This window comes from Trichomycterus rosablanca, chromosome 10 (assembly GCF_030014385.1).
Source record: "Trichomycterus rosablanca isolate fTriRos1 chromosome 10, fTriRos1.hap1, whole genome shotgun sequence".
Classification (NCBI taxonomy): domain Eukaryota; kingdom Metazoa; phylum Chordata; class Actinopteri; order Siluriformes; family Trichomycteridae; genus Trichomycterus; species Trichomycterus rosablanca.
The window spans coordinates 24882580-24894840 of NC_085997.1; the positions used below are offsets into that span (position 1 = coordinate 24882580).

Sequence of the window (12261 nt, forward strand, 5' to 3'; positions counted from 1 at the left end):
TGGTCCGCATGGAGTGACTTGCAGGTGTAGTGGCAAACATGTTGAGAAGGTTGTTTTTTGTGCACTGTAGTAAAGAGTATCCATTTGAAAGTGCTGATAGAACACTCATGTTGCACTAGGGCTTGTGTACACTAAAACACCCCACTAGAACAATCCATACGCAAAAGAGCTATTGTACAGCTTATTTGTCCAGGTAGAGAGGCATGCAGCTGGCACAAAGGGTGGCCTCAGTCTATGGTAGGGTATAAATGGCAGATCTCCAGACTGATACACTGTTAACTCCAGAACATGGAAGCAAAAAGCTTCATTTTATCGTTGTTGCTGCTCGTGCTGGGCTTGGTGCTGGAGAAAAACTACACCCATGCATTTACCGCCAGCCGCCTCCAGCATCACGTCCTTCAACTAGGTAAGAGTTATTATACTTTTTTGTTTTGTTTTTTTCTCACAAGTTACACAGTTAACAGAATATGATTAAGAAATGACTTTATTAGTACTATAAATTAACTTTATTAAGCGTTTTAGAGTTGTTTTCTCTACATTTTATTTGTACTAGTACAAATACAGCACCTATTCAACCAAACAACTGGTAAAGTATAAATGCTGTTGTTACTCAAGATTATGTATTAAAAAAAACTTTAATGATCATATATTAATTCAATAGACTCTGCAGTAAAACAAAATAAAACAAATAATTGATTTCAATAATAATGGTCTTTTGCTAAAAAAAAACCCATTAGCTTCTCACCCTATGCTATAAGGACATATGTCTGGAGGATCAGGTCGCCTTTGGATAAAAAAAAAGCTGCTCCAAAATAGGCAACTTAATAAATAAATAAATAGCTCATGGCAATAGAAAAACCTGCTTGACGGTAGACAGTCTCACCTGTGTTCTAGCAGCTTTTAATTAATGTCAGACATTTTGGTAGATATACTCAGTCATTAACACAAGGAATTAGTAGACCATGCCACCAAATTAATTAACATTACTAAACTGTCAACACTAAATTTATAATTCAAACAGCTGAAAATAATTTTAAAATTCAGTATATTTTGGAAAATCCACAATAAACTTACATAACATTTTAAAAGTGTATGTACACTAACTGCACCTTTAATTTAGGGTAAATAATTAGTACAATGTGTTGCGTTTGTCCCTTTTTATACGGATTCACTTTTAATCCTTCACAAACACAATAATAATAATAAACACGGAAAAGGAGATAGCGTTGCTGCTGCTATTCTTTTACTGAATCACTTTCACATGTGAACATTCAACTCTGTGAATCAATCCACAGGTATGGGCAGTGATAGGGCAGTGATAGCTCAGTGGTTAAGGTACTGCACTAGTAATCAAAAGGTTGCTGGTTCAAGCCCCACCACCGCCAAGTTGCCACTGTTGGACCCCTGAGCAAGGTCCTTAACCCTCAATTGCTCAAAATCATGTTTAGTCATAACTGTAAGTCGCTTTGGATAAAAGCGTCTGCTAAATGCTGAAAATGTAAAATGTAAAAAAATGTATGGCAATTACTTCCAAAGTAAAAGTCTCAATATTCAAATTAACATAAATATACAAATACACAACACAATGATTTAACAAAAACAAAAAATTACAAAAATACGTTTAAAATTAAATTAAAGAATACTTTACTCATTGAACAACTAAACTTAGATAACAATATTAGTCTTACCTGATTGAATGTGTACTGTAAAAGACAGGTAGCTAACTAAAAATGAGATGTACAGATGGTGGAGCTCCTCTCGCACTCGCATTTTGGTGTGGTTTTGCTAATTAGTTAGCTAACACCAGCTAAATTAAATCACATGCATACGTTAGCAACAACTGCTTTCTTCTAGTCTTTGTTTTCTCTAAAGTAAAATACCAGCGCTAATGCAGAAAGAAACTTTATCAAACAACAATAGACTCGAAATCACTAACGTCGCTCCAATAGTTTGTTCGAGAACCTGGACTACTAAATCAATCGATTATCCATGCCTAAAACCTATTACCAGTGTTAGTAAGATTGCTGCGCTTTAACAGAAGCTATAGCTCTAAACACAAACAAAACGCGCTGTTTTATTTCTTTTATTTTTATGTTTGACTACTGCTCTACCCTGGTTAGGGTTGCGGCGGGTCCGGTTTCCCCGGAGCCACTGCGCGCAATGTACAGTAGTAACAGGAGGCTAGTATATCACAGGTGCCTCTACCAGTCCCCCTTCAGACAATGAGTTTTTGGTAGGTACTCTGGTTTCCTTCTAAAGAGAAGATGGATTAGCTACTTCAAAATTGCTTCTAGGTGTAAGTAAATGGTTTATGTGAGACTTTTAAAATTAAAAACATACAGTAAATCCTTAGATAAAAGGAGAACTGCTTGTTAAAGAGCACCTATTAATTAACCATTCTATGTCATCTCAAATTAATCCAGAAAATATGATCTGATTCTAATCTACATTACTATAATAAATGCACTTACAATATATTTTTTTTCTTTATCCTTTAAGACTGGCCCAAAGATTGTGGCCTGGCTCACTTCAAACCAAACACAGCAGAACGTATTGTATCAGGCAATGAGGCCAGACCTCACTCCTGGCCATGGCAGGTTTCACTGCAGGTAAATGACTAAATCTTAAATTTAACATAGCATGAATAAGATAATACTGTAGATAACTACCTCTCTTTGTTACACTGTGTAGGTTCGTCCCAGAGGCAGCAGACACTATGTTCATGTGTGTGGTGGGACTCTGATCCATAAAAACTGGGTGCTTACTGCAGCTCACTGTTTTCAGAGGTAAGGCTTACTAGCATGTCATATAAAAATAGTTGTATGGTAATAAATAAATATAGAGCATTGTGATTTTCAAAATAAAATAAATAAATAGCTATACAACTACAGACCCTAATTTCTCTATTAAAATGACATAGATTTATGCATTAAATCCTAGTCGTAATAGTAAGTCAGGTCTTATCTTATTTGGGGTGGACTCTATCTTGGTCATTGTTTGTTGGGTCATTGTCGTCTTGCATAATTTAGCTTGTATTGACTTCAACTTTAAAATTCATCTATTTAATTTCTTCATAAAATTTAATTAATGAAAGTAAATGCATCAGACCAGAGGCTCTCAAATTTTTTTTTAAATCTAGATGTAAATACTAAAACAAGACCATCTACCATTGTGCATCATTAATTTAGGCAGACTTTTGTCTAAAATCACATTTATTAAAGAAAAGTGATTTGCAAATTTTTACTGGCAACTTTGTAATAAAACACATGCTGTTTTTAAAGCCTTGTCTTAAATATTCTTGTCTTAAACGCTAGTGTTAATTTCTAAACTAGATGTTCTTTTTGTTGGTACCATTATGTAGGGGGAAAGCCGAAGACTTGGGAAATTGGCGTATTGTGTTGGGCAAGCACAAGCTAAAAAAGTCTGAATCAGCTGAACGCATTTTTCCTGTGAAGAGAATTTACAGACATGAGCATTTTCACTATCCAGCACACAGTGAGCTGGACTATGACATAGCCCTGGTTAAAGCAGGAGCTGACATCCTGCCCAGCAACTTCATTCGTTACGCCTGCCTGCCGCGCAAGCAGACAAATCTGAGACCAGGCCATTACTGCTGGGTGACCGGCTGGGGAGACACACTAGGTAATTATGTCTGACCAAAGTGGATTGGAACTAAACTTGATGTAGAGAATGTTTCAGATAGTGAAAGGTGTTACTATACTTACTTTGTGGTCAAGCTTTAGGTTTGATTTTGCCTCTTAGGTGGGAAAGAGCATGTGTCACTGGCTGAAGCATTAAACCAGGCCCGTCTGCCCATCATTGACCACAAAACATGCAGACAAAAGAAGTTCTGGGGAGAGCGTGTGACAGAATTCATGATCTGTGCTGGTATAAAAGACACAGAAGGACCTCCTGCTGCCTGTCAGGTAATAGAGTCGGGGGACATCAGACAGCTAAAGACGAGTTTAAAAAGATTTTACTACAAATAATATAAAAGGATAGAACTCGGGTTTATGGTGAGTTCATGTCAAATGCATGGCTCACAGCTTTTTAATTTGGCCTACCACATACTATACCTAGGGTGGCATGATAGCACAGCTTGTGGTGTGGCTGCCACACAGCAGTTACTGTAATAATTTCTAACTAAACAGAAAAAGTAAAAGAAGCCAGCAGTCTCTTAGAAAGAGTTGCAGGGTGATCTACACAATTAAACAAAAAGCAACAATGCAAGACTCTTTTAGGCAATGCAAATCCCCTGCTAAAAAAACACAGAGATGCACTTCTGTAATTTGCAGTAAAATATTTAAACAATCCACAGCAAAATGCCTCACTTTCTTTTCCCCTTTATGTAGGGAGATTCAGGTGGCCCTCTAATGTGTCAGCTGGACCAGGATCGGTGGGAGGTACGAGGTGTGGTGAGTTTTGGCCCCATTGGCTGTACGGTAGAGAATAAGCCTAGTGTCTTCACCCGCACTGCTGCTTACATCCCTTGGATTGAAGCCACCCGCATCAGGGATTTCTTTCTGCATTAATTTTAGGGGCCTCAATTTTCACCTATGTAAAAAAAAAAGGCAGTGGCTGAGTCACTGTAACTCACACATCAGGACTGGGACTAATCTTATACATTTGCTCTTCTATCTGTACTGCACTATCCTGTCCTAGTGGAGCAGCCAGTCATTGCCACCAATGTTAGTCACTTTAGGACTACAGTATAAGGACAAAAGTATTGGGACACCCCTTCTAATTCAAACAACATAGGATAACTGGTTTAATAAATCAATTACATAAATATGAACGTTATCCTTCCAGCTTTGCAGTTCCAGCAGCAATACAAATGCTGTTTTGACTAAATGGGCACAAATGTCACTATTTTAATACCATTTGTTTCTTAAATGGGACCCCCAACAAGCTCATGGTCAGGTGTCCAAATACATTTGGCCATATAATGTTTGAATATGTGATAACCTCCTGCAATCAATCAATTCAACAACACAAAAAGTATCAATGTTTAAACTCAATAAAAATGATTTGCTAAGAAACAAACTGACCGATTGCTTGTTTTAATCCGATATTCATGTTTAAGCTTGAAATACAATTAAAAAGCTTTAACACAACACCTACCAACCAAACATTCAAAAGCCCCTAATCACATTCTTTACCTAATAGTCTGCTTTTTAGACCTAAAGTGTTTCATCTGTAAAGTCTGCACATGGTTATTTGCCAAAGAATGCTTTTTATACAGTCATCTAGGACAAGGACTGGGAGGCCTAAAAATAGCAGAACTGTAACAGAATCTTTATTCCAACACCCACAACTTAGAAAAGTGTTCTTATGAAATCCAAATAGATCTCTAGATTGTCATGTTTAGCATCATCATCTGAGGCTGCTTTTTTGCAAACAGTACTTGCCATTAGATATCATCCACAGAAGCATAAATGAAACGCTGTGTTGTGATTTATCCAATAATTTGACCTGCTCAGCCAAGAACCATCTGTCCTTATTTGAATTTTATTTACAACTTATGGAGGACTTTTGGCTTTGCACAAGTACAAACTTGAAGTGGATATAGGCACTGATCATATATTAAATAACAAAAACAAATGTGCATCAGTATTTGTTTTTTCTATAATGCATTAAAATCACTATCCATGTTTTAATGGGAGATGTTTATCAAATACAGACCTAGCAAAAACACTTCAAAATATTACCTTTATTTAGATAGACTTGATGACCATTGTGGTTTAGACTATTCTTCATATACATACTGTAAGTACAGTGAAATGACATCAGCATTGTATAACACTGATTCTCATTATTATACCTTTTATATAATTCTCATATTTGGCCAAAGCAACATTACCAACCAATACATTTCAAGGCAGTTGAGAGCTACCTTTTAATAAACATAGCATATACATTCAGTCCAACTGAAAGACAAATACAGTGGTCCAGTTATTCCAAAATCATGGGTCTTCTGTTGCTCCTCTAAAATGGGCATGGAAAATGGGGACCTTTTAAAGTCAAAATGTCCATCGTTTGACCTTTTGTCCTTTTTAATAATGTGTAGTAGATACACCTTTAAAATGATCCCAGTTGTTGTAGATGGCATACAATCCCGAAACAGCTAATCCAACAAGGCCTCCCCTGGCAACTCCTTTCAGTCCACCTAATACACACACAATAAATATATTAGTATTAATTTTTGAATAATAATTTGGTAGTGCAACATGCCCTTGTTAGCTAGTAACTTTTCTGTGCACCTATAAAAAGAACAGCAGAGATGCAAAGTTGGACAGCACAGATTCAAAATGAGATAAAACACTGGTCTTTGTTCAGATGGTCAAATGTAATAAAAAAAACTAGTGATTATAGCTCAGTTTTCACCCTTTTTATCCTGGGTGGTGCAACAGTCTAATGCACTTGCATACCATTGCTGAGTACCACTGACCTGGCCAGGCATCCAACAGACACAACTGGTTGTGTCTAGGGTGGGAAAGTCAGACGGGGTTTCTCCTCTCGGCTGCTGTGATATGCTATCTCTGCAATTGTGTAAGGCGCCGGCTTGAATGGTGGGGAGATTCACATAAAGAATAACACAACTCTCTGTGTGTGATAAAGCTTTTATCTCACCAAATGAAAAGCAAGCCGGCTATAACTGTGAGCATGTCAGAGGGGGCGTGTGACAGGCCAGAATGGAGATAGTGCAGGCAGCAGAGGATAGACATAATGTACTGTCCTGTGGAAAAGCAGCTTTATACAAACCTGTGGATTTGAACATCATCCCTGTTAATGTCCCAGCAGCAACTGTGTTAATGTCATCTTCTGCTCCTCTGGCCTTCTCAATAGCTACTCCAAACACACTGTACAAAAGAGCTGTGAAGAAACAGTTTATGCTTTTTTGCTCCTATAGCTTTAATTTTAAATACAACTTAACAGCAAAGTTTTTTACCTACTGATCCCAACGTATTCGCCCATGATGCTCCCTGTCGGGTGACCATGTTTAAAATTCTGTAATGCAATACCAAGAAAATATCCATGTTAGAATGTAGCTTACCACTATATATATATATATCTTTATGCTACATAATAATTCTGATCAATGTTACTTTTACTTACTGTACATTTCTAGGTTTTGACCAGGTCATATCTCTGGTCTCCTTCAAGCCCAGTCGAAGCCCATTGAGCGTTCCAAACGCAGCACCTAAAAGTCAACAGAGATCATATTTCATATAGGAATGTTTACACTGACAAGATATCCTAAGTTCTATTCTAACCTATCATTACCTGTAATGCAGGATCCTCCTATAGTAAAGAAGGCCAGTTCAAAGCGTCCACGAGTTTTGTTTGCTCCAGTTGGCAGTATGAATTCTTCTGTGTCCTGAAGAGATGAGTACGGATGTTGTTTAATCGATTAACCAATAAGACAAATTAATCAAACAATGACTTATGTTGTCAATTTAAAAGATATTAGCCTCAAGAAATGCAACCATAAACTCAGTCATGCAAACAAAAGGCCATACATCTATTCTATGCAGGAACACAGATCTGTTTTTGGGCCCAAGCTCATCTTAGATGGACTGAAAGACAGTGGAAATTTGTGCTGTGGTCAGATAACTCCAGGTTTCAATGGACACTGAGATCACAGGTGGCACAACAGTCTATTGAGCTAGCCCACCGGGCTCGAATCTCAGTGGTGATATTAGCTGGCCAGGATCTACACAGACATAATTGGCTATGTCTGAGGGGATGGCATCCAGTCCAGGGTATTTCTGCCCTGCACCCAGTTATTCCCAGGAAAACAGGACCTGCCATAACCCCGAACAGATAAAGTGTTTAATGAAAATGAAATAAATATAATTTCTGAGAACATGTACAGGTACTTATACAAAAGTCTAGATGTGACTTTGTTTTTTCCTGTCTTACACTGGTCAAGTGGTCAGCACCTATCCTGCTGATTAGGTTGCCTTTAAACTACCGTCATTTGTTAATGTTTGTCCAAAAGCTATAGGTTGTACTTACTGCATTCATTTAGTTAACTACATCAATCATCCCTATTTTAAATAGGCAGGCTGGTTTGGAGGAAAATAGCAAATATATTCTAGCTAATGACACACATAGGTAGACTACATTGTTTTTAGACATGGTGAATTTTACAGGTAAAAATGGTATGACATTGTACAGTATATTATTAGAAATAACTGGAATGTCTTAATTGTTTTAATAAAAGTTCTGATAATCTTTCAATACTGATATCCTTAGAGAAACCAGCTGGCTCATTGCAAGCAAGTTAAGTAAACATTAAGGCATAAAGATGATGCGATGCCAAGTGTGTAATGCACTTAAAAAGCAGTGCAAGAAACAATGACTATGATTAAAAATATTGAAATAATTATTTAACTGACCTGTACAAGGTAGCGAGGGTCAACATTGAGGTAGGGGGAGAGAGGACTCATTCCAGACACTATGAATGTAAAGTAAAGCAAAAAAAGTTAGAAATCTTAATAAATGCATAATCTTAACCATTATGTGAAAACTATACTGTATAGCCAAATAAACCAGTTAGTGCCTAAATGTGCTGCAGTGTGATGAACTGTAGGAAAAGAAGTGTGACCGTCTTTTTAAAATGACCTTAGCTCTTCAGAGTAATTGGTAGACGATAGAAGCATCTACCAATATGTAGCTTATATATATGTTTATTTATAGATAGATAGATAGATAGATAGATAGATAGATAGATAGATAGATAGATAGAAGGATAGATAGATAGATAGATAGATAGATAGATAGATAGATAGATAGATAGATAGATAGATAGAAGGATAGATAGATAGATAGATAGATAGATAGATAGATAGATAGATAGATAGATAGATAGAAGGATAGATAGATAGATAGATAGATAGATAGATAGATAGATAGATAGAAGGATAGATAGATAGATAGATAGATAGATAGATAGATAGATAGATAGATAGATAGATAATACATATACATTTCAAACGATCTTGTGGCTAAATGGAGTCTCACCGAAGTGATGTTCCAAATTCAAGTGAAGAAGTGAGTGCAATTCTATCAGCAAAGAAGAATCAACTCTAAATTGATGTCAATGACTGTTATTGACAGTAATCGTTGTTTTTTTGTAGAAAGTGATTATTGATGTCAGCTAACGCAGTGCCAATATCACATGGTCATAACATCCAGTGCCATTACTAAAACATACCAAGGTTACACAGAAGGCTCCTACTTACATGGTACCCCTGACAGCGCTGTGTTTGAGTACGCAGATCCTCCGCCACCGAAAATACCAAATCCTCCTTTCTGAGCCCCTGATCCAGCAGTATCGTTATCCATAGTTTATAAAGTGATCTGTCTTCACCAGGGTCCCGATGAACTACAGCTAATGCTAACTGTAATGCTAACGCTATCTAAGTAAAGCCTGTACACACACTCCTTACTAACAGCCGAGACAGAGCTGCATTTATCCGCGTTTAAACACAGTTTTAAAAATCAAGTCTTACAAAGGTTTAACTCATATATAGAATATACACGTTCAGAAACGGTTAGAACTTTCAGAAAGCCGGTTGTATGTAACAGCAACTATGACCTCTACCACGCGCAGCTCGCTCCTTACGTCAAACTGTCGTAAACAGTACGTACTACATTCGAAGCAGTGCGCACTGCTTGGCCGGTAAAGCAGTACGCCCTTTCAGTACGCAAGCACGCAGTATGCACGTAACCTCGTACGTACTACGTCCGCCATCTCGCCAACGTCACGTGATGCATGACGTCACATCGCCACAGTCTATCGTTCTCCACAAAGCGACTCCTAACGTTATTCGGGGTTGTTTGTACTAAATTATACCATTTTTATTTATTTTTATTTTTTATTTTTTATTATTATTTTTCCCACTCGTTTTGAGAAATGCACTTGTGATGCCAATGTAAATCATGATGTGAGAAATGTACCAAATCAACTGAGAAAAACTGTAATTTTTGTCTTGCGCCAACTCGGGATAGATTAACGGACCGTAGTGGGCTGTGGTTGCATACTCAAAAACGGCTGCCCATGCTGTAGGTCACTGGTTTCGCGTACTGTTCAGTATGGAAGTATGCGATTTCGGATGCAGCCCAAGGATAATTATTAGCATTTCAGTTTCTGAGCAGATTTTCCATACAAACAAATAAAAGACAAAAGTGATTTTTTTTCCCACTGGCTTCCTGTAGCTGCACACATTCAGTTTAAAACACTGATGCTTGCCTACAAAGCCAAAAATGGACCAGCTCCAAACTACCTTCGAGGTCTAATCAAACCCCTCTCTGTACCACGCAACCTCCGAGCCACTAGTCTCACTCGACTTGATCCTCCACTCAGAACTAGAGGAAGACAAGCATCAAGGCACCCAAGTGGTGGAAGGAACTTCCTCTGTCAGAACATCTGAATCTCTTGCTGTCTTTAAAAAACGATTAAAAACCCACCTCTTTACCAAGCACTTAAGCTGACTTGTACTACTAACTAATTACTAACACTCTTATTCATTTCTTGAAGAGAGGAAAAAAAACCCCACTAACTTTGGTTCTAACAGTTTTTAGCAGATTTGTGTTCTTGGACTGTTGTTTACTTAAACTAGAGTAATAAGATAAGATAAGATAAGATAAGATAAGATAAGATAAGATAAGATAAGATAATCCTTTATTAGTCCCACAGTGGGGAAATTCAGTGTTGCAGCAGCGAAGGGACAGTAAAGCACTCAGTACAAAAAAATAGACAATAAAAAGTACAGTGTATAACAATAATAATAATAAAAAGTCAGAAAAAACTCTGAAATACAAATAATTACAAATAATAATTGCACATGGGAAAAAATATTGCACATTGCACATTGTAATAATTACATGGGGAAAAAGTTGCACATTGTTATGAATGTTATAATGAAATGTTTACTATGGAAGCACTTCTGTAAGTCGCTGTGGATAAAAACGTCTGCTAAATGCAGAAAATGTAAATGTATTGTAACAGACTTAACTTGCATTTGTCGTTGCTGCAATAACCTGTTTTTACTTACCAGGGTTTTCTAAAGTATGTCCAAACATAGACATACTTCAGCCATGTGCCTATATTCATCACAGATGATCTTATTGCAGTGTTGTCTAAGGGACCAAAGATCAAGGGTATTCACTGTTGATTTTCAGCCTTGCTTTTTATGCACATAGATTCTCTGGTTTCTTTGATTTTTTTATAATGTTATGTACTATAGATGGCAAACCCCCCAAGATTCCTTGCAATTATGCATTGAAAAACAATGTTCCTAAAGTGTTGGAGACCTAACCTTACTTGTAAACAACTGTCTTAAGTTAATGCTTCTTTTATACACGATCACAGCATTCCTTTTTTCCTATTTATCTGTTTACTTGTGAGAGGTTCCAAAACAAGTCCAAACTTCCTAGTCTTTTAAGAATGTATTATTTACACTGTTAAATATTTCCAATGCTGTGCATTAATAGCACGTTTTGTAGTGTTTGTTCTAAAATCTGTTAAATATAAACAGTTAAATCTAGTAAATTTAGCCAAAACACAATTTGCTATCGAAAATCAAAACAATTTACAAAGGTACACATATTAATATTTGTGTTTATGTTACTACTTCAACCCCAAATCAGAAAAATGTTGGGACAGTATGGAAAAACACCCACAGTGTTTCTTATATTTACATTTACTTTACATTTATTTCACTTTAGACAGTATGAACCCGAGATAGTTCATGTTTTGTCTGGTCAACTTCATTTCATTTGTTAATAAACATCCATTCCTGCATTTTTGTCAAGCACCACTATAGCTGCGCTGGCATTATTGTACACTAGATGGCAGCCACGAGCTAATTAAAAGTTTCTGTACATATATTACTATCCACAGCCACTAAAAGATGCATTTACAATTACGCAAATGAGCATAAATAACACTAACCAACTAAAATGATAGGTACTTTCTATAAAAGGGACATTGTGTATGATAGCAGTGTAGTTTGCCATCTCTCAGCAGTATAATCTTCAGGAATAAATAGTGTGGATGCACTTTTGCATTGTGGGGAAATGTCTCAGTTGCATCACTATGGCTGTTTTATCCAGCTTTTTCTTTCTTCATCTGATCCACCCCTCGAGATGGAGCAATAACATTTGCCATTGTTGTTTTTCTGTGAGCTCAGACTTCCTGGCATCCACACTAAATTATGCCAGGCTTTCTGTGGGAGCAGCAATGGCTCAGTG

At 37.0% G+C, this 12261-nt stretch overlaps 2 protein-coding genes across 2 annotated transcripts; one reads left to right on the forward strand and one right to left on the reverse strand.

The window, feature by feature from the left end:
• Window positions 1-288: 288 nt before the first annotated feature.
• zgc:112285 (uncharacterized protein LOC561476 homolog) lies at window positions 289-5043 on the forward strand. Its single transcript, XM_063003943.1, has 6 exons — window positions 289-406; window positions 2500-2609; window positions 2692-2786; window positions 3362-3642; window positions 3763-3926; window positions 4353-5043. Exons 1-6 carry the CDS (start codon window positions 289-291, stop codon window positions 4530-4532), a joined length of 948 nt encoding a protein of 315 aa, XP_062860013.1. The 3' UTR covers window positions 4533-5043.
• Window positions 5044-5695: 652 nt separating this feature from the next.
• timm23a (translocase of inner mitochondrial membrane 23 homolog a (yeast)) lies at window positions 5696-9602 on the reverse strand. The gene is made up of 7 exons (XM_063003716.1): window positions 9249-9602; window positions 8403-8461; window positions 7285-7378; window positions 7117-7201; window positions 6950-7008; window positions 6763-6873; window positions 5696-6166 (listed from the first exon to the last, which is right to left on the reverse strand). Exons 1-7 carry the CDS (start codon window positions 9349-9351, stop codon window positions 6054-6056), a joined length of 624 nt encoding a protein of 207 aa, XP_062859786.1. The 5' UTR covers window positions 9352-9602; the 3' UTR covers window positions 5696-6053.
• Window positions 9603-12261: the final 2659 nt, after the last annotated feature.

Excerpts from the sequence above, each read along its gene's own strand:
- zgc:112285 (XM_063003943.1), top strand. The coding sequence starts at position 289 with ATGGAAGCAAAAAGCTTCATTTTATCGTTGTTGCTGCTCGTGCTGGGC. Across the intron at positions 2,610-2,691 it reads CATGGCAGGTTTCACTGCAG|GTTCGTCCCAGAGGCAGCAG; the intron begins GTAAATGACTAA and ends TACACTGTGTAG. Across the intron at positions 3,643-3,762 it reads CGGCTGGGGAGACACACTAG|GTGGGAAAGAGCATGTGTCA; the intron begins GTAATTATGTCT and ends TTTGCCTCTTAG.
- timm23a (XM_063003716.1), bottom strand. The coding sequence starts at position 9,351 with ATGGATAACGATACTGCTGGATCAGGGGCTCAGAAAGGAGGATTTGGT. Across the intron at positions 8,462-9,248 it reads AGCGCTGTCAGGGGTACCAT|TGTCTGGAATGAGTCCTCTC; the intron begins GTAAGTAGGAGC and ends TTACATTCATAG. Across the intron at positions 6,167-6,762 it reads GATGATGTTCAAATCCACAG|GTGGACTGAAAGGAGTTGCC; the intron begins GTTTGTATAAAG and ends TGTGTGTATTAG.